Source organism: Tamandua tetradactyla, chromosome 16 (assembly GCF_023851605.1).
Source record: "Tamandua tetradactyla isolate mTamTet1 chromosome 16, mTamTet1.pri, whole genome shotgun sequence".
Lineage (NCBI taxonomy): Eukaryota > Metazoa > Chordata > Mammalia > Pilosa > Myrmecophagidae > Tamandua > Tamandua tetradactyla.
In genome coordinates this window covers 75,946,604-75,973,532 of record NC_135342.1, presented here as the reverse complement: position 1 = coordinate 75,973,532, position 26,929 = coordinate 75,946,604, and the positions used below count along the sequence as shown (strand labels likewise).

Sequence of the window (26,929 nt, the reverse complement as noted above, 5' to 3'; positions counted from 1 at the left end):
TTACCTCCAGATGATTCTAATATGGGCAGCAGGAGTTGAGAAGCTCTGGTGCGAGGCAAAGAGGCTACATGTTGGCGTTGATACTAGATTCAAATTCCAGCTCTCCCTTTCCTGTTTGTTTGGGGCACGTTACTTACCCTCTTGAGCCTCCATCCCCTGAACTGTAAACTGGGGGTGTAATGACCTCGGGGTCTCAAGGCAAAGTCAAGGGTCTAGCGGGGAGCCTGGCTCTAAATAGTTCTCCGTCGATGTTATTTCCCACCCCGTTTTAAGGCACTTTTCTTTAGACCCACATTTCCATTGAGCCCCATAACTTGCCTGTTTTATTTTCTGCTGTCTGGTCTAAACTTGTATATCCACTTCAGATTTATTTATTTCTAGGTTATGAGAGCCATGTTCTTGTGAGGATTAAATGAAAATGTCGGGCCCACACTAAGGGCTCGGAAAAAACTGCAAGACAGCTAGGGAGCAGACTGCAAGCACAGGGCCAAGAGCTCAGAAGACCGTGTGATTTAGTCACACTGAGGCTATTGTCACACGATCCCTCTGAACCTCACTTTTCTCATCTGCAAACGGGGATGGCAATACTCACAGGGTTTGTTGGGAGGATTATGATGACATTTTATAAGTGAAGACATGACTGTGCCTTTTAGTTTGCTGAAGTTGCCAAAATGCAATATACCAGAGAAGGGTTGGCTTTTACGATGGGGATTTATTAACTTAGATGCTTACAGTACCAAGGCCATGAAAATGTCCAAATTAAGGCATCAACAGGATGGTACCTGGACTCTGAAGACAGGTGCCGGCATCCTCAGCAACTCTGCCACAAGGCAAAGCATGTGGCAGGTCTTCTCTCCCCAGTTTCACTGCTTCCAGCTTCTAGCTTCTCCATCTGTGGCTTCCTTTCTTGGCTTCTGTTTCTTTTTCTCTCTCAGCTTCTCTGTCTTTCCCTCTTTTCTCATCCTCTTATAAAGGACCCTAGGAAGAGGATTAAGACCCACCTGGGGCTTGCCTCAGTAGAAATAAACTAGTCAAAAGGTCCAACCCATAATAGGTCTACACCCACAGGAATGAATGGATTAGCTTTGAGAAGATCTGGAGTGCATAACATCTCCAAACAGTCACACCGTGTCATCATTTCTTCTTCATTTTTGCAAATTGAGAAAAGCAATGGCCCAGTTCATTGAACACTCTCTGAGTCTGCTGAGTATTTTATTTTATTATTGTTTTTTTAAATACCAAAAAACACAAAGAAAATGCAAACATTCCTATTTTGATCATTCCATTCTACATATATAATCAGTAATTCACAATATCATCACATAGTTGCATATTCATCATCATAATCATTTCTTGGAACATTTGCATCTATTCAGAAAAAGAAATAAAATGAAAACAGGAAAAAAATTTATACATACCATACTCCTTACCCCTCCCTTTCATTGATCACTGGCATTTCAACCGCTAAGTATTTTACATGTTTCAGCTTGCTCTGGGTTTACAATAATCCCATGAGTTGGGTCTTCTAATCACCCTTCTAGAGAGGAGGAAACTCGGAGAAGATAGCTTGCTTGCTGTAAATCAGACAGCTACTAAGAGACGGAGTTGGAAATCAAAGCCAAATGGCCTGACTGCAACGTACATACTCTGTGACAATTCTATACAGCTCCTGATGCATACAGGATGTTTGTCAGATTTTTATTGGATGAATTAATGGTCATATGTATCAATGGAGGCATGGCCCTGAGAGGGACAGTCTTATGTTGATATCATTGCCTTTTATATAATACTGAGGACCCAATTGCACCCCACAGACAGTTAACACTGTAAGTAAAGGTGTTTTGATGGCGGTGATGTTAAGTTGATGATAACAATAGATATTATTAAGGTACAATGAGTTAAGAGATGACACTTTGGCTGCAAGTAACAGAATGTCTAGTGAAACCCCAAGGATGTGCATTTATCCTAGATATCAAGTCATCTGGGGGTGGGGGTCCCGGGTTGCTCAGAAGCTCCACTGGGCCATCAAGTCAGGGCCAAGTTCATCCTTCCAGACCATCATCCTCAGAGGAGGACTTGCTTGTCCCTATCCTTGGGCTTGTTCAGTTTTGGTTACAAACGTTTGCCTCTGGTCCAGGAATTACATCCTTGATAATTGCCAAAACAGGGAGGTAAGGTGGGGACTGAGGAGTTTTCTTCTTGCGCCTCTTTTTTTTCCCCAGAACCTTCTGAGCAGACTTTCTCTTATAGCTCGTTGGCTGAACTGTGTGACGTGCCTCCCCCCACACCCCCGCCAACCCAACCCATGGCAAAAAGGAACAGGAGTGTCTTGATTTCCATAAACCAATTGCAAGTCTCCCCAGGCTGCTGCATTGCCTCTGAACCATTGGGATCCCATGAGCAAGGAAAAAGAAGGGGATGGTGTGAGATAGATGGCAACGTAGAGTATCTTAAATGCGTGCATTCATTCATTCAACATATATTTACTGAGCAACTATTGTGCACTGGAAATAAAGCGGTAAACAAAACAGAAAAAAAATTCTGTAACTTCTTGGCTCATACATCTACTATGTGTCAACTGGGGATATAGAGGTGTGAATGAGACTCAGACTCTGCCTTCTTGGGCTCCCATCCTGTTCCTTTTGTTCAAGGGCAGAGGGTGGACATGCATTTCCCAAAAGCATTAGGGCTCCTGCAGTGATTAATGGAATGCTTTCCGGCTAAGCATCTGTCCTCCCGTTTTATAAACAGAAATGACAAGAAGCAGAGGCTTCACTCTTCCAAGTAGTTCTGGGCTCATTCTGGCTCCCTGGAGGCCTGACCCCTGCTTCCTACATTTTAGATAACAAGGTAAGAGCAGGACAAAGGACTTGTCCCCAGTAGGAGCTGGTTCCAGGCCTGATCTGCTCCAGCCTGTGATAGCCTCTAGTCCCTGGATGCTTGCCCTGAGCCAAGCACTGTGCCATGCATTTCATTAGCAGTCCTTCCTCTACTCCTCTATGTCCCTGCAAGGGGGTCACTGGCAACCTTACTCAGAGATATTAAGTCCCTCGATCAAGGCCATGCAATGAATCAGTGCATGTTCTTCCCCACTGCGTGGCCACACCTTCCACTTTTGTGAGCTGCCAGATGGGAAATAGAAGTAGATATGAGAGCAAAAGTGGATATCCCATTGGCAGTTTCTATCCTGTATTCACTGTTTTAAAATAGGATTGGGAACTGGCCAGTGCCTGAGAGAATAAGGGCACTGGGAAGGTAGAAGGAAGTAGTAGACCTTACACAAGCATTTCAGTTATTTATGGCTGTGTAATCAATGACTCCAAAACTTACTGACTTGAAGCAACCACCATTTTTAATACCCCTCCCAGTTCTGCTGGTTGACTGGGCTCAGCTGGGTGTTTCTTCTACTCTTAGAGCTCAGTATCCCTAATATGGCTGCAAGATGGGTGGTGGCTGGCTAGGATGCTGAGGGGGCTGGGCCTGACCTTACTCCTTCTCCTGGAATCTCACAACCTCCCTCTTGAGACTCTCCATGGGAGCTCTCCAGCAGGGTAGCCAGACTTCTTACATAGCACCCAAGGGCTCCCGAAAGTGAGTATCTCAAGAGAGAGAAAGCAGAAGCTACCAGTCTCCTTCCAGGCTAACAGCAGAACTCGCAGAGTTCAACTTCCTTTGCATTCTGCTGGTTAACACAAGCCACAGGGCCCCCAAGATTCAATGGGGAGGGGCTACATAAGTGCATGAGTACTGGGCTCTGGACCATGTCATTCTTTGGGGGTGACTTTTGGAGACTAGCTATGCCAGCAGGCCCATTAGGTTGTGAGCCTCAGCTCTTCCACTTCCTGAGTGTTCTCCAGCCACTTACTTAAATCTCGGACCCTCAGTTTTCTAATCTCTAAAATAGGGGTCATAAGATCTGCTTGGTGGGTGCAAAGTTTAAATTAAAGAATATAAGCTCTGTGAGCATGGTTGTCATGGTGCTTAGAATATAATAGAAGCTCACAGCTTGTTCCTTTTCCTGTCTTTTCTCGGGGAAGAGAGAAGAGCTGGAAAGATCTGCCAATATGATAATTAATTGCCGTGAGCAATTACAATGCAGGAAGCTTTGGCCCATCCCTGAAACAAGAAGTGACACCAAGGGCCTTGGGTCAGGTGTCAAGTTTCTTCTAACCTGGATGTGGAGTGAAGACAAGTACACAGTAAGTGATAACTCATTGTCCCCCATAACTGTTCTCTAACAGGCACAGATAGGAAGCATCGCAAGAGTTCAGAGGAAGGAGAGAGTGCTCATGCTGGGAGGGTTTGGGAGGAAGGCTTCCTGGAGGAGGAGACGTACAGCCAAGCCCTATAAGGTGGGGAGGATTTGGATGGACAAAGAGGAGGAGGAGGCCTTTCTAGGCGGCAGGACCAGTGTGGACGATGGCACAGAGCTGAGCAATGGGGGATGGGGAGGGCAAAGAAGCTGGTTGGCTCTGCCAGGGATGTAGAGAGAGGGAATGATAATTATAGGTGAGATTTATGGAGAGCTCCCTAAGTGCCAGATGCTCTAAGCCTTTTGTACTTATGAGTCGTGGCCTCCTGACAATAATCCTGGGTGTGGGCGTTTCAGTCCCATTTACAGATGAGGGTGAGGCACAGAGGGATTTATAAGAACTGGGACTTTATGTTGTAGGCAGTGGTGTCCTAAGTCAAGAGGTGATGTCAAACGATGGCATTAATGTAAGAGCTTAGCTGTACTAGTCCCATGTGCCTATTTAAATTTAATCATAAGCTGATCATGATTTGATTAAATTATAATTCAGTTCCTTGGGTGCTCTGGCCCCATTTCCAGGGCTCCGTTTCCACACGTGACTGCTGGCTGTCCCACTAGACAGACCATTCCCATCACCCCAGAAAGTTCTATGGACTGTGTTGAGCTAGAGGGAGAGCTGCTACGATGGCCTTTACCTGTGGAGGGTGGACAGAGAGTGAGGACCAGCATGACAGGTCAGTTTACAGGGTATGAGCATCAGAGAGGCCCGTGGCTGACAATGGTTAGAATGCTAACTTGTCCATTTGTTCATTCATTCACTCATTTATTCAGTTCATTCATCTGTTCCATAGATACAGAGTCTCACCTGTCCAGGGGGAGCAGCTCCATGTCAGAGGTAACAGCCCCCCATGGTGGGTGGGAGGAACCAGTGGAAAATTCTCCACCTCACAGAAGGCTTCCAGACGGGAGCAGTGCTTGAGGCTCAAAGGATCTCAGTCAGGAACTGTCGAATAGAGAAGATGGGGAGAGTGACATTACAAAGGGGAGCAGGGTGTGCAAAGTTTCAGAGGCATAACCCAGCACAGCTGCCACACAGTGGTTCTGTGTTATTGGAGGGAATGGGGTGTTTATTAGTTTCCAAGGGCTGCCATAACAAATTACCAAGTGGGGGGCTTAAAACAGCAGAGATGTACTCACTCACAAATCTATAGGCTAGAAGTCTGAATCAAGGCGTTGGAAAGGCCACGCTCCCTCTGAAGGCTCGAGGAGAGGATCCTTTCTGGCCTCTTCCAGCCTCTGGTGGCACCAGGTGTTCCTTGGCTTTTGGAAGCATCACTCCAATCTCTGTCTCCGTCTTCGCCTGGCCTTCTTCTCTCTTTGTATGGATCTCTGTGTCCGAATTTCCCTTTTCCTGTAATGATACCAGTTATACTGTTGCGGGGCGCACCAGAAGAGAGACCACACAAGTCAAAGCAATTTGCAAGCCAATCAGGAGTCATTATTAGCTGGCCTGCGACTGCCTCAGAAACTCAAGAAGAAGGAATCAGAGAGCAGCCCTGAGGAGTTCTCAAGGGGGGCTTATAAAGGTAAAAACCACAAGCATATCCACAGAAGCAGGAAAAAGGACATTATCTTTTTGAGCCACATCTTGGTTTGCAGCTGTAAGCAAGCAATCTTATCTACAGAAGCAGAGAAATGCCATTTGCTCTTGCACAATACATCCCATTCTTTTTGTTTCTTAACAATGATTATTGTTCACTTTTAACTCTTGGGAACTTCCCGCCCTGGATCTTGTGACTCTGGATACCTTCTTCTAGCTAGGGCCTGATTTATTGCCTGATTTATTGCTCCTGACCCCCCACAATACTGCCCTAATCCAGTATGACTTTATCTTAAATTTATGACATCTGCAAAGATCCTGTTCCTAAATAAGGGCACATTCACAGGTACCAGGAGTGAGGGCTTCACTATATCTCTTTGGGGGACACAGTTCATCAGCCCATGACGGGGTGTGTTGTGTGGAGGCCATGGTAGGAGAGAAGAAGGAAGGGGGAGCAGGGGCCAGGGGAAATGGTAAGCAGGAGAGGAAGGGAGGGAAGAGGTGAGGAGATTAGGACTGGAGGTGTGAGTGGCTGTTGAAAAGAGCAAGGAAGTAGGGTAGAGAGGAGAGCTGGCGTTCCATGGAGGCATTTACTAATGCCCCTGGGTGTTGGGTTGGGCATCTCCAGAAGCCTCTCCCAAATCATACATGTTTGCACAAGTTGGCAATGCTGCCTCGGTAGCAATCCAGAGACTTGGAGAAGAGGATTCACTTCCAGAGGGTGGGGGTGGAGACTTGGGACAGAATCATACACTGTCTGCCCTCGAGGGTCCTAGCTGCTCACTGGGAAAGCAGGAAGGCTTCAACTCTTCCTCCCTTTGAGAGGGAGAAAAACCACGAACATTGGGATTAGAGAAGGAAGGGATTTCACATTATGGCATGCTCTCTGCTCTGTATTGTACACACATTACATCTGCTAATACTGGCAAAGACCCTGTGATGCAGGTAGTAATCTCCCCATTTTACAGATAAAACAACTGCAGTTTGGTGAGGTTGTGCCCCTAGGTCAGAAATCACACTGTAGGTGGCAGAGGTAGAAGATTTGATCGTGGGATCTTCTTACTTCGGTAATTTGGAGGAAGGAGTAGGGAAGAGGGGGCTATACTTCCCTGGGACCACTTTTTCCATAGGATGCATTGAGACTATAAATAGTCATGATGTTAGGAAGTAAAATTTAAATTCATAAAGAAAAGCTTTAGCATTGGTCTTATTTTGCAATTTTGTATCTCCTGTTACAAAGTTATCTAAAATGAGTTAATATTTCCCTTTCGTTATCATATCTAAATTACTTTACAATTTTCCAATTAAGTCAGCTTCTAAATGATGCCTCTAATTAGCCAAGGTGATAAGGTGAGCAGATAACATTGAAATCGTTAGCAAGAATAGCAGGGTTCAAGGTGACAGGCAAAGTCCCACAGTGCAGAGGTGGCAGCTGCCTCCTCAAGGGAGAAGAACATTGGTGCTGAGACCTAGAAAGAGGAACTGTTCCCTCTCTACAGGCCTGGTTCAGGAAGCAGGATCTAGAGAGTAGTTAGAGAGCCTTCCTAGGCCTCTGGGAGAGAAAATTTCCCCGCCAAACAAAAACCCTTAATTATGCCATTTACATTTAATAGACTCCATTAATTCCACAAAGTCCTACTGACCAGCTGGGACTGGCATTATGTTAGACCTTAAAGATAAGACAGTGGGATATCATAGCTCCTCACCTCAATGAGCACAAAGTCTAATAAGGGAGATAGAAATGCAAATAATAATTACAACATAATTTGATGCATGCTGTAGTTTATGTAATAATAATGTATAATACTGATATGCTGTACTCAGGAGGTAGAATTGGCAGGAATGAAATACCGAGGGTATTACTGGTAGAAAAAGAAGGGTCTCCTAATGCCTGAAATGGAACTGTTCAACTTTCCACCTATCAATGAAGCATGACAAATATTTATTTAAAAAAATAACTTTTGAGTTATCATCTGGACCGAATTCTGGCAATTCTACCTCCAAAATAATCTTTTAGATTTGTTCCTCTCTTCCCTAGCTCCTCAGGCACTGACCTCCAGGGAGCAGCCTCCTCCCTGCCTCTAGGCCCACCCACTCCAATTCACCTATCCTGGTGTCACCAGGTAACCTGGCCGAAATTCCAACCTGATCATGGCACTCCCATGTTTAAAATCGAGTCTAGCACAGCGCCTGGCAAATATTTGTGCTCAACAAATATTTACTGAATGAACGAACAAATGAATGAAAGAATGGAAGTGACCTCATTGCGCAACATAGAAATTTAGCAAGACAATTTAAAAATGGTGATAGAAAAGGCTGTTGATAGATTTGCTTTTTTGCAGACAAGTTCTGGTAGTTCCTCTCTTCCTCTCTTTTTTAAACCATGCCATCATGTTTAAACAGTGCCAGAATGGAAGCATATTAGGTTGCTATGTTTGCATAGGAGCTATAGCATTAACTCTTGCAGAGTCTGGGGAAGGCTTTAGAGAGAAGCTTTATATTTGAATTATTCTTGTAAAAGAGTTTAAGTTTATAAGCAAGTCTATATGGGAAGGGATTCTCCATCAAGGAAACGTGTGCAAAAGTGTGGAGGTGTGACTGGGCAGGCACTGCTACCCATCGTGGGATCAGGTGTTGGTGGTTGTGGTTTAGGTTGGACCTGGGATACTGGGTGCGTGGGTGGGTCAGTGGTAGAATTCTTCCCTACCCTGCCAGAGACCCGGGTTCGATTCCTGGCCCATGTACCCACCCCATCTCACACCCCCCAAAATCAATAGAACACGGCTCACCTTTCCAATGACTCAAGTTACTCTCAGTTGCTTTGGGGTGGCCCCCGAGCAAACAATTGAAACCATCAGGAATGTCGGCTGGATTCTGCTCAGCCGTGTGAACAGAGCCCCAGGATTTGATCCAGCTGTCGGAGTCTTCAGGCAGGATCAGTAAGCCGAGCACCCAGCAGAGCACTGAGTTCCCAGATGTGCACGCCTGGGGTCCAGCCCTCCCAGGCCTGGGAGTGTACCTGTCTAAGTCAGGGTCCTTCAGAAACAGAGCCTGAGACAAGGATTCAAGCACAAGTAGTTGATTTGGGAGACAAACCCAAGAAATGCCAGTAGGGAAGTGGGACCGGGAGGGAAAGGAGAAGGAGCATTATCAGACCTGTTACCTTTGTATCTTGGCCCAGTGGGGAGCTCTGGGAGACGAAGGGAACATGCCTCAGAGTTACTGGATGATGATGGTAAACTCTCGACTTGGACGATGCTGGTCATCGTCCAAGTCGAGAGTTTCTCCTGAGGGGTGCTAACTCCCAGGCACTTCCACCCCATCCCAAGGGTGCAGAGGGAGTCAGAGTCACAGGTGTTACATTCCGAAGTCTGAAGTGTTAAATGTGAGGGTTACAGGGTGGGGTGGGGACTGACAGTGCCTGCTGCTGTCCCTGAGGCATCGTGCAGCCCAGGCTACATGTAAAAAAGTGCAGGAAAATGTTCCTAACGGTGTGGCCCGGAATCCCCAATCCAGGTGACTGAAAGAAGACCGGACACTACACCAATGCCTGGCAATGTGGGAACGGCTTAGTAAGTGTCCATTCAGGGAAAGGGGGGCTAAGCCACGTGGCAGGTCAATTTCAAGGTCCATTAGTGGACGTGGATAAGGTTTACCCTCCAATGCTAAGGAGGGAATGCGGGATGCAATATGAGCTCGTTATACCCCCACGGGAATTGTGCCTGGACAAACTTCTGTCTGCAAGGGAAAAAGCATACAAGGGACCTGGAAAGAAATGAAAAGGTATTAAGGCGGCTTTCGCTGTGTCATCATTTTGACCTAAAAGAAGACAAAGGATGGATATGACAATAAAGATGCCAATCCACTTAGAGAGCTGTACTCCCTCCTCCTCTGATGGTGATCCCCTGAATCATTCCCCCCTCCCCGTGGGCCACCCCCTTATCTCCCCCAATAAACTGCTTGCCACTGAATATCCCCTGCACTGAAAGGTTAGGGCCGCGGGGCGTACGCATCTTTATGGTTCTTTTTATCTGACTCGGTGCCCTGCTTAAATCAGATTTGTTCTCATGCTGTTTTCATGTTGCTCATACATCTCGCAGGCCCAGACAGCTGGATGAAATCATACGAAACACATACACAGAGGTTCAGCCACACTCTGCTTGCTTCCAATGTGAGTTTCGTGTACCCAGAGGTTAATGCACATTTGGAGCCGACAGCACCAAGATGTACTCCAGACCCAGGAGTCTGCGATTTGTCAGAGTGTAAAGCATCCTCAAATGGAATTTAGCCCACAGATCTGAATTCATTATCAAATGTCTCCAAGCATGTTCCATTAGGGAAATAAATGAGGCCTTTACCCGGGAGATAACGTTATCACCGCGTGCAGCCATCCACATCGTTTTCCAGTGGAAGTCATTAGGAGTTTGGCCCCCAGAGATAACAGACCAGATCTGTCCAGGCTGTGAGTCAGCAGCGAGACCACGTCCTGTCCGGGCACTGGCCCTTCTTTACATTCTGTTGGGAAGAGCCACCCCACAGGGTTTAGAAGTTTCTAGGAAAGGGAGGGGAGATGGAACCAGATGGCAAGTGTTCACTGACTCTTACTATGTGACAGCCATGGGATAAGCAGAGATGGAACGATACGGTGCCTCTCCCTAAGTATCTCACTGAGTCACATAACCCAGCATCCATCAACTGATGAATGAATGTAAACAACACGTGTTCTCTCCATGCAATGGGATTTTCTACAGCCTTGGAAAGGAATGCAGGTCTGGTGCAAGCTACAACATGGATAAACTTTGAAAGCATTTTGCCGAGTGAGAGAAGCCAGACACGTATTGTATGCATCCATTTATATAAAATGTCTAGAACAGGCAAATCCTCAGAGCCAGGGAGGTGATTCGTAATTGCCAGGAGCTGGGGAAACGGGGAAGGACAGTGACTGTTTCACGGACACGGGATAACAAAAGTGTTCTAAAACTGTGAGTTTGCACAGTTCTGTGACCACACTAAAACCCACCAAATTATACACTTCAAATGGGCAAATGGTATTTTATATGGATTTTAACAAAAATATTGTTTAGAGAAATAAGAAAGAAATTCACAGAGAAGAGAGGCATATCACGTGAGGCGAGTTCTGCAAAGCTCACCAAGGCAGTGAGGTCCGAGCCGAGTGAAAAGGATGAGAGGTGGCCAGGGAAGGTCAGCCCAGGCAAAGCACAGGGATGTGAAGGAAGATCACCACCAATGGAACAGGAGAGTCAAGCAGAGCTGGGGTTTTCAGTTTAGGTGGGTGGGGAGAAGGGGGTCATGATGGACCAATGAGATTAAAAAAAAAAATTATTATTTTTGAACTGGGTAATACATTCACATCGTACAAAGCAGAAAAGTTGCAAAAATATGGCCAAAAAACCCACAAAAGTCCCCCTCCCTTCTCTATCTCCCAGTGACCTAGCTCCTCTTTCCTAGACAAGCACCATTGCCAGTTTCTTGTTTGTCCTTCAAGGGATCAATCCTACGCATATAAATAACTGCACATATAAATATAAGGTTTTATACAGATGATTAGTGGACCATACACAGTGTCTCACACTTTGCTTTTTAATATTAATAAAAACCCTAAAGTGGGTGGAAGGGTAGTTCAGTGGTAGAATTCTCGCCGGCCATGCGGGAAACCCGGCTTTGATTCCTGGCCCTTGCACTTCCCAAACAAACAAAACCAAAAAAATGAAAAAGTCAACAAATGGTGCTGCAATAAGGGGATACTCACATAGAAAAAGAATGAAATGTGGCCCCCACCATACAGCATACAGAAAACAAAAACTAAGACAAAATAGAGAGAATTAGCTCATTTTTAATTGGGTATGTAGGATGTACCACATTGTGTTAACCTGTTTCCTACTAATGAATGTTTCCGGTGTTTCCAGTTTTTCCCTCTTGAAAAGTTCTGCAATAGACAACCTTACACAGTCAGCATTTTTGCACTCATATAAATTTATCTGTACGATAGATTCCTAGAAGTGGAATTGCTGTAACAGAGGGTTTGTGTATTTTAAATTTTGACAGCTATCGCAAAACTGCCCACTGTGTACTAACTTATACTCCCATCGGCCCTGGGTGAGAGTTCCTGTTTCCCCACATCTTGCGGGAAGTCTTTGAAAGTGGTGGCAGAAGCCAGATATTTCAGAGTCTGTATACCAAGCCGAGAAGTGTGAACCTGATCCAGAGGTGATGGAAACCCACTGGTGGGTTTAAGCAGAGGCGAGGATGAGCAGACATGAATTTTTGAAAGGAAGCTTATTTTCATGATGACATCTAATGAATGTAGTGAAGTTTTATTCTCCAACCAGGCATGAGTGATAACATGACGAATCAGAGAGAGGTACAAATATCTATTAGGACTTAAGTCAGGCTGGGAGAGAATGATTATCCTTTGGACACACCTGTCCCTCTAGACAATAGAACTGGACATGAAGGCGATGTGGGGTCTTTGCCATCCCATAACTCTAACTTTCCTCCTATTTTTTCTTTTATCGATTGCCTCCCACATGCTTCTCATGAAAGAGCTGGCTCTCAAGGGTAATGACATAAAATCGATGGAAGGATTTTTTTTATCAAACACTAACAGTTGACCAAATGACAAACAGACAGAAGATAAAGCAACTTTATCTTTCTCCAGAAGACAATTTTGCATATTCATCGGGTTTGGCACAGGCTTTGAACACAGAACTGGGCAAGACAAAATGCAGACACATTCATCCTGAGACTTTTGTTTATTGAACAAAAGGTAGCCGCTATGATTTGATGCAAAGAGACAAGGAGAGACTGATGGCTGATGATTGCCAAAAGACCAGCATAAGAAGTTCGGGAGAGTGAGCGCCATCGAGATGCTCCCATAGCAGTTCAAGGATGAGTGCAGGGGGCTTGGTACTCTTGGGGCTCACTCTGAGTTTTAGGGCCACTGCTGCTAAGCCAGAGAACAGCCTCTGCTCTCAGAGCCAGGTAGCCTTCAGAGATGCTTGCTATGAATTTGTACCACTCAGGCATACCTTCCGTGGTGCCCAGAGCTGGTGCGAGGGGCAAGGAGGCCACTTGGTCTTCATTCGGGACGAAGGCACCCAGCAGTTTCTGCAGAAGCACATCTCCCAGGACAGAGAATGGTGGATTGGATTCATGGGAAAATCCGCACAGAATGGAACAGAAGGTAGGTGATACCTACGGGAAGCTGGCAGCTGAAATTCTTGCCATCTCTTCTCACCCAGAGCTTGTGGAGCAAATTAATCTTGCCCAGTACTCATGGTAAGAATAGCCTCCTCTTTGTTTTGAAGAGCAAATAAAATAATTCATGTATGGTGCTTAGCACCAACTCCAGCTCATAGCCGATGCTCTAGAAATGTCAGGGTTTTTCGTATGCTCCAAATAATAACAAAAATTACAATAACAATATTGGAGATTGGATCACACCCCCCACAAAAGACAGGTTTAGGCCCCAACCCCTGGTCCTGTGGGTGTGAACCTATTTGTAAACAGGATCTTTGAAGACGTGATTAGTTAAGGGTGGTCAAACTGAATGGGTAGGGGTCTTAATCTAAAATGACTGAAATCCTTAAAAGCAAAGGAAAGACAGAAAGAAAGGCAAGGGAAGAAGCCAGAAATCAGTGGCCTCAAAGGAGAAAGGAAAAAGCATAACCATGTGCATTGCCATGTGACAGAAAAGCCAAAGAGCAAGGGTCGTGGGTGGCCAGCCCTGGAGTTCCACAGGCTTTGGGGAGAAAGCATGGCCTTGCTAATGCTGCAATTCTGACTTCTGGCCTCAAAACCATAAGCCAATAAATTCCCATTATTTAAGCCGACCTATTGTATGGTGTTTGTTTTAGCAGCTGGGAAACTAAAACAAACAATAACAACAGCATTGATAATAATAATAATAGCTGTTACTTCTGTTCTTACTAGCCAGGCCTCTGCAGACTGCTTTAAGTCTGTCATTGCGTTGACTCCTCGCAACAACTGATGAGGTAGTTATTCCTGTGGCCCCACTACACAGATGAGGAAACTGAGCTCCTGGGCTCAGAAAACAATTGCTAATCTATTTCAAAGTGTTCCCACATGTCTTTTCCCACTTGCTGTGAGATTAAAGCAAGTTGAGCACCTGGCAAAACTCCATTCTCTCTTTTTTTCTTTTTTTGCATTGGGCGGGCACTGTGACTCGAACCCGGGTCTCCGGCGTGGCAGGCAAGAACTCTGCCTGCTGAGCCACGGTGGCCCACCTCCTCCATTCTGTTTTGATAGTCTCACTTTAATCATCCTCCAGGAAACTCTTACTTATCCTTTGGGGTCCTCTGACCCACCACCACATCCCGCCCCACCCCAGGCGCAGTCTGGTGAGTCCTTCTGAATACACCTCTATGATAGTACCTTGGGCATGACTTAAATCATTCAGGCAGCTGTCTTTGCCCCACACTGAGTGCTTCTAGGGAAGTGCCTTAGTTTCCTAGGGGTGCGTATCACAAACTGATATGGCTTAAAACAACAGAAATGTATCATCTCAGGGCTAGAAGTCTAAAAGATTCCGTGGGGCCCTGCTCCCTCTGGAACTTGGAGGGGAGGGGGCCTGCCTCTTCCCACTTCTGGTGTTTGCCGGCCACCCTTGGTGTCCTTTGACTTGTGGACACATCACTCCACTTCCTGTTCCTCCACCTTCTCATGGTGTCACCCTGCGTCTGTGTGTCCTAAAGTCCTCTCCTCATAAGGACACCAGTCATCTTGGGTTAGGGCTCACCCTGAACCAGTTTGGCCTCATCTTAACTAATCACACCTTCAAAGATACCATTTCCACGTAAGCCACATTCTTAGGACCAGGGGTTAGGACTTGAACATGTCTTTTTTGGGGGGACCCCATTCATCACATATGCTGGTCATTTTGTTCCCCCACGACCTGCGCATAGCAGCAAATGAATAGCTGGACACTTGGCTTCCATTCTTACACTGACCCCCGGACACAACTCCCCTTACTTTGTGGAGGAGGCAGAGGAAATCCAGAGAGAGGAACTGACTCACTCAAGATGACCCAGCTTGGGAAGGGCAGTGAGAGGCTGAACCAAGTTGGAGCAGCTCCTAAGACCAGACTCCACTTCCACTGGCTGCCCAGACACTCCCTTTGTCCCTGCAGAAGCTCCTGGGTTTAGAAATGCATTACTTGGTCCGAGCTAAGCACCTACAGAAACATCTCAGAGTGGATGGAAATGCTGGAAGTCATGAGCAGTTGGGGAAGCACATTAAGGAAATGCACAGCCAAAGGGCTTTGAATTCTTAAGTTGCATCTTCAGGCAGTGTCTACTGAATGGCTTCTTGATGTGTAGACATTGCAATTGTGAACTTCTTTGTATGCAAAGTCCATTCATATGGAGTTAAAGGAGATATGTCTACTTAAACTCTCCAAGAAATATTATGCAGCTATTGCAGAAAATGAGGTAGATCTAAGGCTGATATATAACATCTTCTAATATAGCTGTTAAGAATAATTCTGAAAACCTAGTTAAGAAGCAAGAGGCGGCCTCCGTGTGCAGTATGATGGGATTTGTGTAAGCAGATTTCAGGCACTCATAGATGCTGATAGATGGTTACAGTCCTGCCTGGAAAGGGACATAAGAGATTTACATAAATAATAATGAGCGGTTCATAGATTGGGAGAGATGTTTATTTTTCATCTGATACATTTTGCCCTATTTTTTTTTCTTACCGTGTGATTGGATTTATTTTCTTTTTAAAATTAAAAGATACATTTTGGAATCCTCTAGAATGTAGTTTAGATCAATGTCACCCAAATTGTTGTCTAGCACTCTAGTGTTCTTGAAATGCTTTTCTCTGTCTCTCTCATGCAAACACACACGTGTACACACATGCACACACACACGTGTACACACGCACACACGCGCACACACACACAGGAGGCACCGTCTCCAGAGCCACATCCGTGCATTGACGTCTCTGAAGAGTCCTGAAGTAAAGAAGAACATTCACACTTTAACTCAGCCTCCCCCAGAGGGGAGCTGTGGGGGGGGGGGCGGGACGCCTTTGAACGCCCAGACACACTTCCGTGCGCTTTTGGATTATGGTTAGATGGAGCCGCACGCTTTGTTAATTTAATCCATCACCCTTTTATGGGTTCTCCAATTTGGTGTCCAAGTTTTCAAGTCAGGCGGGTTCTCTTGTTCAAGGGTTTGACAAGAATGATCAGGAAATGTCCCTCCCTGGCCGGGGGACGGGAGACCCTTAGCCTTTCAGCATGCACGGAGCATTACTGCATAAAAGTGAGGAGCTAGAGGCAAGCCCTGCACATTCGCCACGTCCTGACCCTCTGCTCCATCGCAGGGCTGGGGACCTGGCTGGACACCTCCAACCTGAGCTACAGCCACTGGGGCGCAGGGCAGGACACGGCTGCCCCCGGCACCTGCGGCTACATTGGGAGAGGCCCCTTGTCCTCGTGGGCTGCCGTGGGCGACTGCAGCCAAGCCTTCGCCTTCATCTGCGAGTTCAGTAAGCCGGCCCTTGGGCTGGGCTCCCCCTCTTCTTGCCCTCTCCCCCTTCCTTTCTGATAGCCCATTTTCTCCAGCTGTGTCTTTTTCTCTCCTCGTGGTGCCTCCATCTCTCTTTGACCCTCTCCTTCTCTGTGATGCTCTGTATCTTTCTCTGCCTCCCTCTCTCTCCCTCCACCCATGTGATGTTCTGTCTCTGTCTCGCCGTCTGTCTGTCTGTCTGTCCATGTCTCTCTGTAAATGCCTGCCTGTCCCACCTCCTCTGTGATGCTCCTCATCTCTCTGTGTTTCTCCAGCACACATCCCTGCTGCCTCCCTGCCCACCTGCCTCTGTCTCCAACTTCACCCAGGGGGCCTCAGCTCCACTCACCTCCTTTTCTGGTGCTTCTCATGAACCGAAGCGAGGCGGCCAGGATGTGGCCCGCCCCCACCCTGCCCCCACCCTGCCCCTCTTGTGTCCTTGTGTCTCCCAGCCCTGGCCCCTGAGAACCTTCCAGAACCCTGCCCTTTGGTGGCCGGGAGCCGTCCTGAGGTGTCTCCCGCCCCTCACTGCAGGGCGCGGCCAGGGCCTGGCGTGCGAGGGCTCCACTGCCACCATGCACTGCGGCTCGGGGGAGGCCATCCAGATCCAGGAGGCCTTCTACGGGCGCCAGACCCCCCATTACTGCACCCGGGACCCCCGGCGTCCCCCACCCCCGGAGGAGGCGTGCGGCTGGCTCAGCGTCAAGGACGAGGTGGCAGGTAGGCCCCCAGGGCCCGTCGCTCAGGCTGAGCGCAGAGGGCGGGTCCCAGGGCTCTGTGCCAAGGACGCCCGGCTCCGCAGGCACCGCCGCCTGCCTCTCCCGCCTCGGGCCTCCAAATGCGGGGAACCCGGGCGGCCTCCGCCCGCAGAGCTGCGCGGGGAAGCAGGGGGCCTGGGGCTCGCCGGGCGCGGGACACCCGAGCCCACCGTGGCGGAGCAGGCGAGCCTTTGGCTCTCCTGCTGCACTGGGATGCCCGAAACATCACGGTTTTTTTTTCTCATTTTAACTTTTATTTTGAAATATTTCAACCATATAATGAAGAATGAAAAATATTTCACTGAGCTCCCATATACCTAACACCCAACTTTGTCAAATCTTAACATGATGCCTTCTTTGCTTAAGATTCCCTCCAGGGGGAAAAAATTGAAATTGAATCCAATTTTACAGCAGCTCAGACCCCTGGGCAGCCCTCCCTGGACCCGTTCCTGTTGTGAATTCTGTGTTTACTAATTGCGTACATTGTTTTCTATTTTTGCCTTCAATTTATGCCTCCCTAAAGAATTGATAACATTGCTTTGCAAGTTTTTTAATGTTTATGCAAATGGTATCATACTGTGTCACTGTGCGTTTTTTTGGGTTTTTTTTTTTTTTTTTGCTCATTATGTTTTTGAGATGTATTCTCTATCTTGATGCATATCCTTCGAATTTAGTCATTCATCTCTTGTATAAACAGGCCGAGATTTGTCTGTCTTCCTTTTGAGAGACTGGTTCTCAATCTTTGGGATGTTTCTTAACCTTTGCCCGTGGGAATAATGCTGGAACCTATTCCTGACGGTAACTCTTGATCAGGCAGGGAGGTTTTCCCCCAGGGTGGCAGGGATCTGATCTCAGGGTTACGGGGCAGCCTGCACCCTCCCGGCAGGTGTAGAAGCCTCAGAGGCCTCTGTCGTGAAGGCTCAGAGACCTCCACTGTCTCCCCTCCGCCGCTCTGAGTCCGGGTCAGCCCGCAGGGTCCCGGGGGGGGGCCGGCGACTGCTCTCCCTGGCTGTGCACGCTGAAGGACCCGCAGTCCTCTTCCCTTAGAGCCGCTTCTTGCTCCCCTGCCCCCACCACAGTCCTTTGGCCCACAGTGTCCTCGCTCCCCCGGGAGTGGATGAGGGCGCAGAAATGGTGAAATCAGCTCCTGGCTTCTCTCCAGGCTCCTGTCACCCCCACGCCCGGCACATGCACTCAGCAGGCCGGGCGGGCTCTTTCCTCAAAGTCTTAGCTGCAGGTTCCCTCAACGTGAGGACACCATTGGGGGACCCCTGCACCCACTTGGGAGGCATCGGAGGAGAAGCGTGCAGGCCCTGGGGGTGTCTGTAGCTAAGTTCCACTATCACTCGCTCATTCGATCAGTTGGTCAATAAACAGTTGCCGAGCCCCAGCGTTGGGTCCTGGAGTTCCTGGACTCTGGGGCTAAGAGTTGAATAAAGCACTGCTCAAGGGTCTCTCCACATCTGGGGGTCCTCGGATGGAGAGAGGAGAGGGTGGGGGTGGGTGGGGACGGAGAGCAGACCTACCCTGGGGATGCGAGAAGCCTGGGTTCCTCTGTGATAACTAATCGGACACCCCGACTGGGAGCTCATGGGGAGGGATGGATCGGGGAGTCGTCAGCACATGGCTAATGGCAGTGACACCTGGGAGGGATCCAGGGCCAAGCAACCCTCTGGATGGAGGTGGGGGCAGTGCCTGGCTGAGCGACTGGGCAGGCAAGAGAGCATGTCAGGGTCTGGAGCAAGCATGGGTTCCTAAGAGGAAAAGAGACCCCGGCATGGGGGACAGCCATGAGGATGCTCTTGGGCCGGGGAGGGAGCCAGCGCCCCAGTGGCTGCATGGCCTGCGCCCCCCTGCCCCCAGGCTTCTTTGCAGAGATCTGACACGGACGATGGGCTGGAGGGAGAGGAGGAGGGGTGACCCCGAGGCTTTCGGCAGGGCTTTTCATGTTCTTCCTCCTGTGGGCACCTGGCACCCTGCTGTCGGTCGTCAGGTGTGGCTTTCTACTAGATGCCAGAAGACCGGTGATTCTCAAAGCAGGGTTCCGGGGCAGAGGCAGCACCTGGGAGCTCCTGAATCAGAAACTCTAGGTGGGGCCCGGCCATCTGTGTCCTGACCAGCCCTCCTCTGGGGCGATCTGGCACCTGCTCAAGTTTGAGACCCCTGTGTCAGACCATGAGCTACTCGAGGACAGGAATCCTACTTCTTTACTCTCTTAGTTCCCACCATGGTGTCTGGTCTGAGTAGACACCAAGAGATACTTGTTGGGTGGGTGTCGGATAAACTGAGGAACAATCAGTCTCTGTGCAGCTCTGTCTGAAACATACTTCCCTTCTGCCTTCCACGCTGCTCCTGCTTCTGCTAAATGCGGCTGCTTCTCAGGGCAGTGCCAGGGGCTGCAGGCATGCCAGGTGGCAGCAGATGGGACCTACTTTGGAGACCTTTGTCCCGCCATGGGCAGCTACCTGTGGGTGCGCTACCAGTGCCAAGAAGGTGAGTCCCCAACTGGCTCAGAAACGGGAGTTTCCATCTTCTTTCCATGGCAGGACCAGCTCCCTGGGGAGCAGAGGTAGCGGCCACCCATGTGGGCCCACCTGAAAAAAGAGATTTTTCCCTGCAAAATACCTTCCTTGCAGCCTGACTATTCCATTTGATTTAGCCTCTTTGGGGCAAAGATTTGAAGCTCCTATTCCAAATGTTCTTTAACAGAAACAAGCCATTAAGCCAGGAATTAAAAAAAAAAAGTTTCTTTGGCCCCAGGAACCTTCAAATTAAATTGTATAGGGTGACCCAATAAACACAACAGAAGCAAGGCTGCTTTATTGAAAGGGATCACAGGTCCCTCACCCCCACACCCCATACTCATTCAACTACCACCCATCCCATAGTCGACATTTGGAACACATAAGGACTTTTAAAAAATAAAAATATTGAAAGCTATAAAAATAACCCACATTATCACAATTTATAAAAATTTTATAAATTAAAAAGGTAATATCTTTCCTTTAAATTCTACTATCTTATTTCCCATAAACAAATCACTTCTAAGTGTTTAGAATAATTTTTTTAATGTTTGCATGCACATGCAGAGCTGCATGTGTCGATGAATACATGTACATCTTCTATAAAAATATAATCATGTTAAACGTATTGGCTCACGTTTTAATTTTATTGGTCTACAGCATAATAATTTATCCTGGCCTCTTTCTAAGGCACCCTCTTATCCTTTTAATGACTGCATAGATTTCCATCCTAAAATTATGGCAGAATTTATTTAACCAGTTCCCTTGTTGATGGACATTTTTTGTTGTTACATATTACACTGCAATGTTCATCAGTCTTAGGCATTTTTGTTTCTACATGCCTGGTATTATTTTGGAGGAGGGATTCCTAGTAGTATGAGTTTTGGGTTAATAGAATTGCCAAATCACCCTCCAAAATGGTTGTATTGATTTCCATCCCTAGAAACAGTGTATGAGCGCACAGGTTTCCCCTAGGGCTATGAAGTACAACATGATGCTATTGTTTGATGAGCTAATGGGTCAGCATAGCTCCTTCTACTGAGAGCAGGGGCTAAGGCAGCTCTGCAGGGAAATGATGAGTCAGGGGAGGTTGGGGTCCCCAGCAGGGCCTTGTGGTAGAAGGAAAGAGGACAACACAGAGGAGAGGGGACAGCAGCATCCAAGACAGATTATTCCAGTGGCATTGGTTTGTTGGACACGCCTGGGTGAAATAAGAGCAAGCAAGACGTCACCTTCTACTTTCTGGGAAGAAGTCACGTGTTTTGGAGTGACGTCCATTTGGTGGTTTTGCTAATGGACAAAAGGCGCCTGATGCCCTTTGGATGGCTGCCAGGCTAGTGCTGGCAAATGCATGGCTTAGGGCAAAGGGTGTGTCCCGGTGTCTTAGGTCTAGTGACCACACGGGCAGATTTTCTGCCCCATTCCTGATTTCAAATGTTCTGCTCCTCATGGCCTTGTGAATCTCTGCGTCCTGATTTCTGATTTGGGAACAGAAAGATTTTATCCAGCCCCAGTGAGTGTCCCCAGAAGGGCCTAGTGACCTCCGGAGCATTCTCAGGTGGTTGTAAATCACTCTGTCCCCACAAATGGGACATGATGGCTTTCTTGTTAGCTCATGAAAGCCCTTTTCATTTGCATTCTGTTTCTTGTATCATTTCCCTTCTCATTTTGTGCTAAAAAGCTGAAAGATTTTGCTTCCAAGTTAGCCCAGGACTGTGTGAAGCCCCGGCAAATTCTACTTCCTTCACCTCATCCCCCACGCCAGCTTTTGAAGCTAAAGGTTTTGTCAGATTTAATGCCCTGAATGTCTTACGATGATTCACCAGCCAACTAAGCTAAGCAGATTTTCTTAAAGGTGCTTTGCCCTTTGTCTTTTTAAACATTTGCGCAATCAACAGAATCCTGGTTAAATAAAGAGGGTACATTATGCCACTATTAAAAAAGAACAAAGGTTCTAAATATTCATATGGAAGTAAATCCAAGAAACACTAAGTGAAAAAAATAATAATAAGGTCCTGAATACTGAATATACATGCACCATTTTTATAAACAGAAGGTACGATGTGCCTGTGTAATGTGTAGAAGTCTCTGGAAGGTGACCAGGAAACCATGGTTGCCTCTGGGGAACACAACTGGGTAACCCAAGGATGGGAAGGGAGGGGACGCCTTTTCGTCCCTGTACTCCCTTTTACACATTTTGAATTCTGTATCTTGGGCTTGTATTACCTGTTAACAAAAAACAAAATTCAAAATAGCTTTAAAAGGTAAAAAGAAAAGTTTAAAAACTTTAAAAACCCCAGGGAAGAATAAAGGGCCTGTGGCTAGGAGAGAGCAGGTTTTAAACAGAAACCTGCAGTTTTGCTTTGCAATGACACGGTGTTTTTGCAGGCCTGCAGCTGATGGTGGCCAATGAGAGTTTCATCTTTGACAATGTCACCATCTCCCTGACGTGGCTCCTCTCTCCCTACATTGGAAACCTGTCTTGTCTCATTAATATGGGAGATGGCCACACTTTTGATCCCTACTACCCACCCAGGTAAGATGAATCTCTGAGCCTTGAATCAGGTTGTGTTGAATTGAATCAGGTTGCTGTGTAACAAATCACCCCAGAACTCAGCGGCTCAAAACAACATTATGGGGTGCATGGGTGGTTCATGCGGGAGACCCGAGTTCGATTCCCAGCCGATGCACCCCCAAAAAACAACAACAATGAACAACATTATTTCTCATGGTCCCTGGGTTGACCAGATAGCTCTTCTTGTCTGGGCCTGCTGAGCTGGGGCCCAGTGGCCAAGGAAGTCCTCACTCTCAGGTCAGCGGCTTAGCTGGACATCACTGATGCCATGCCTCTGTCATCTCCAGGTTCCTTCCCATGGTGGCAGAAGGATTCTCAGCAGCCAGTGAGAGCAACCCCCAATATGCAAGCTCTTTTCAGGCCTCTGCTTTTATCACATTTTCTGATGTCTCAATTGGCCAAAGCCAAGATTCAAGGGGTGGAGAAACAGACTCCAACAGTGGCAGAGCCACGCTGCATAGGGGGCTCATGCACGGAGAGGGATCGTGGCTGCCATTTTCACCAGTGACCACTCAGATAGGTTTTCTCACGGTGGAGGCCATTGGCCAAGTCACGAGAGGGCGCTGGGTCCTTTTGACCTGGTTCTGTCTAGCCTCTTTGTCAGCTGGGTGCCACTCCAAGGAGTCAGGGGTGAATAGACAGAAAGGCTCATCTCAGGGGCGGAGAGGGGACTTTTTTGTTTATTTGGGTAATAGAAATATTAAATGCAGTTCGGCTAAGCAGTTTTCACCCCCAGTTCCATTTAATCCTCACAAACACCATCATAAGCCAGAACTGTGGTATCTAATCCAGAGTCACCTGGACACATGTGCTTACTGAGCATTTGAAATGTGGCTGGTCTGAATTAAAATACGGTCCCAGGGCAAAATACATAGGGGATTTTGAAGACAGTACAATTTTTTTTTTAAATAGTGCAATATCTTGTATTTTCCACAGTGATTACATGTTGAGATGACAATATTTTGGATAGATTGGGGTAAAATATTGCTTTCAATATTTAAAAATTGCTTTCACCTGTTTCTTTTCAAGGTTTCAATGCAGCTATTAGAAAATGTAGCATTCGACACATAGTTTGCCTCATATTTCTTTCGGACAGCACCGAGCTGGAGAATCATCTTGTTTTACAGATGAGGGACTTGGGGTCAGGGTGGGACAGGGGCGTTTCCCAAGCCACGCGGCTGCGGTTGTCTGGCATTCCAAGCGCAGACTCATCGGCCTCCGGCCTCTCTGCCTCTCCCCTGGAGCTGGAAGCGCTTTCCCTAACCCCCTCCCAGTTGTGCTTCTGGGCCCACTGGAAGCTAAACCCAATTCTTAACATTTCCAGGACTTCCTTAGGCCTGGGGAAAAGGCAGTTCTGTCCTTGTGGGTGCCCCAGACTGATCCTAGAATCTCCAGGCCCTCACCGGGTTTTGGGGGACCATACAGAGGACCCCGATGCAATCAGGTTACCCAAGGAAATCAGAGTGGCCCAGGCTCCCCGGGCAGGAAGCCCTTCTCCTAAGCCCCAGGCAGCTCCACTCTCGCCTGTGGAGCTGGAGGTTCTCAAGCCCGAGTGACCCATTGTGCCCTGCAGCCCTGAGTGGGGTGGACCAGCAGGGACACAGCCCTGTCCAGAGCCCAGCTCTAACGCAGCGAGTACAGAGCTCATGGGTGCCACTGACATGGCACCATGATGCCAAATCAAGTGGTTCACACTGGGTGCCTGGAGTCTGAGGTTCCAACCCCAGTGCTGCTGCTAAAGGGATGTGACACCCTGAGACCCGCCCGGCCTTGCTGGGCTTCCCTCCACTTCCCTGCAGGCTTTATATAGTCACCTCGATGGCTTCATGGGGTAAAATGAGAACCCATAATGTGAAGGTTCTTCAGGAAAAAAAGTGTCAAAATGGTAGAAATATTTAAGGCATTGTTCTGCTTGTTTCTTCTCTCTTTGCTATCAATTTATCAGTAAAACAATAGATACTAAATTACATAATCTTTTAGCTCCCAAATCTTATTCAACTTGAATTTGACATAATTCAAAACCAACTGTATGTCGTCCTAGTAAGACCTTTACATACACGATTACTTCCCCAGAAATAAACAAATAGTGGTTAAAAATGAAAGCAAATAGGACAAAATGCTCATATTTGTTAATTATGGATGGTGAGTCCAAGGGTATTTGCTGATAAGTTGTAGACTCCAGGGCATTATCTCTAAGTGAAAGTTGCTGGCATTTTTTTTTTTCTCTTTTAAAAGAAATGTCCTCTCTGGTATCCCCCCAGCCCCATCACTCTGCCCAAATAATCCAATTTCATCTCCTTACTGATGTCTTGGACCATGAAGCTACCTAACTACCTTCTTTTATCATTTTTGTTTACATTGGAAGATACGTTTCTGGTGCTTTCTTATCAACATAAGGAGCCTCCAAGCTCATTTCACAGCATCAGAAAACGGTGTGATTTTTTTATTATAGAGAAGCCATATACTTTATAAGAACATCACACAGCTTTTATGTTTGTACGCTCCCCTGCTTTTCTCCAGTCCTTTTGAGGCTAGGCAGTAGATGTTTTTAAATTGGTCCCTCCATCTTCTCCATCAGTGATAACTAACATGGCTTATGGGGGAGAAGCCAGCCTCAAATAGCAGCAGCACAATAAAAGTCAAAGGATTTCCCCTTTAGAAGCTTCTTCTCGCCTTGAACTCCCCATTTCTGTGTTCAGTCAGCAAGGTGAGCTGCTTCGCTCCCCTGATCGTCCTAGAAAATTTCTGTTTCCAAAAGTTTATCGTGGCCCTTGGGGGAACAATTTGCACAAGGTGAAATTTGCCCAATTCCTGTACTGGGGAACTAGGTGCTACCTACTGACTAGTCTGGGGAAAAGGAAAATCCTTTGATTTTTGTCATTCTATTATGCAAAAAGCTACAATAACTGAGTCTACTACATGTCAGATATTTTCTCAGCTGCTGTCTCATTTAAAGCATACAACAATCCAGCAAAGATTGGCATTGTCTCCATTTTGTGGACAAGGGACCTGAGGCTCACAAAGGTTTGTTGGGTAATTTGGTTACTCAAGTAACTGGTGGGGACCTAAGGAATATAATTAGCGGTTCCCTGACGTGGCCTACCTTGGTCAGATGGCTTTATCCACCGAAGCTGCGATTTGTCATACATAATATAATAAGATATGATACAGACTGTAGTGTGTTCTTAGCGATTTGGTTTTATGAGCTAAGACCAACATTGTGAGCTTTCCTCTCCATTTTCTTTCTTTTTGAAGAAAATTTGCATCAGCTATCAAATAACGTGTATAAATCACTGAATGACAGTCTTGAACTACTTTTCAACTTTATTTTGAAGTATAATGTACATCCAGAAAAATGCAAAAAGAGTATAGCTCAATTTTCACACACTGAACTCACCCATGTAATCAGCACCCACAGTAGTCAACAAAGCATGACTCATCTCCCAGACTCTTGCTCATCTCCCCTTCCCGTATCCCACCCACAAGGATGACTGCTAGAGTGATTGCTAACATCAAAGACTCGTGTTGCCAGATTAGTGTAGATTCGATATATCAGTTCATATGCATGGAATCATAAAGTATATACTTTTATGTGTTTGACTTGGGCTCAACATTTCGTTGAGGTTTATCTATGTTGTGGTGTATAAAAGTGATTTGTTTGTTCTCATTGTTGTATAAACTTCTATTTGTGCTAAAATATCTCAATTAACTAATCCATTCTAGTGCTGATGGTCATTTGGGGGTTTCACGTATTCAGCTATTACAGATTGTGCTGTTGTGAATATTCTAGTACGTCTTTTGGTGAATATATGCATTAATCCAGGAGTGGAATTGCTGGGTTATAGGATGATAGCACACATTTTTGAGTTGCGTCTCCATCTCTTTGAATTCCAAGCATGTCTTTCCTTTGCTGGCAGCAGTTTCTGAAACCACTTTGTGGTCTTTTCCCTTGGGTGAGATCACTGAGGGAGAAATCAGGAAAAATCCATTTCTCTGCTCTTTAGGCCTAGGCAGTTTCAGTTGGGACCAGAGCCCAGAGAAAAGAATGAATTGCTTTCTCCAGAACAGATGATTGAAAAACAGGTGGATTTTTGCTATTCAAAACCATCCTTTGCATTTCCATAAAGGGTTACTATTTTCTTGTTCTGAAATCTACATTGTCTGGTGTTAATGACGGCTGCTCCAGGGTTCTTTTGATTGGTATTTGCTGGTACATCTCTCCTTCATCCTTTTACTTTCAATCTACCTATGTCACTATATTTGAAGCAGGTTTCTTGTAGAAAGTATATAGTTGGTCTTGTTATTCATTTGTTTTTAAATCTGATCTGGCACAATAATTGGTGTGTTTAGGCCATTGACAATTAATCTAATTACAGATATAGTTAGATTTAGAACTACTATTTTGTTATTTATTTTCTGCTTGCCCCTTCTGATGTTTTCCTCTGCCCCCCCCCTCCTTTCTTGCTTCCTTTTGGATTATTGGAAGATTTTTGGTATTCCATTTTAAATTATTTACTGGCTTTTGGCTAGATCTCCTTACATTGCTCTTTATAATGATTGCTCCAGGGGTTACAAAAAACATATTTAACTGTTTGCTGTCTACTTAGAGTTACTATTTTACTACTTAACATTGGCACCTTATTATTGAAAAGGTTTGTTTACTCAC

General features: G+C 46.6%; 1 protein-coding gene across 2 annotated transcripts in view; it reads left to right on the top strand.

The window, feature by feature from the left end:
* Positions 1 to 12,610: 12,610 nt before the first annotated feature.
* LOC143659804 (polycystin-1-like protein 2) overlaps positions 12,611 to 26,929 on the top strand; it is a 97,524-nt gene continuing 83,205 nt past the window's right edge. For both annotated transcript variants that reach the window (XM_077133106.1, XM_077133105.1), the window contains exons 1-5: positions 12,611 to 13,056; positions 16,224 to 16,388; positions 16,943 to 17,128; positions 19,549 to 19,659; positions 22,077 to 22,224. In XM_077133106.1, the coding sequence (XP_076989221.1) occupies positions 12,762 to 13,056; positions 16,224 to 16,388; positions 16,943 to 17,128; positions 19,549 to 19,659; positions 22,077 to 22,224 (905 nt within the window). In that variant the 5' untranslated portion in view covers positions 12,611 to 12,761. The remainder of the gene's footprint in view (positions 13,057 to 16,223; positions 16,389 to 16,942; positions 17,129 to 19,548; positions 19,660 to 22,076; positions 22,225 to 26,929) is intronic.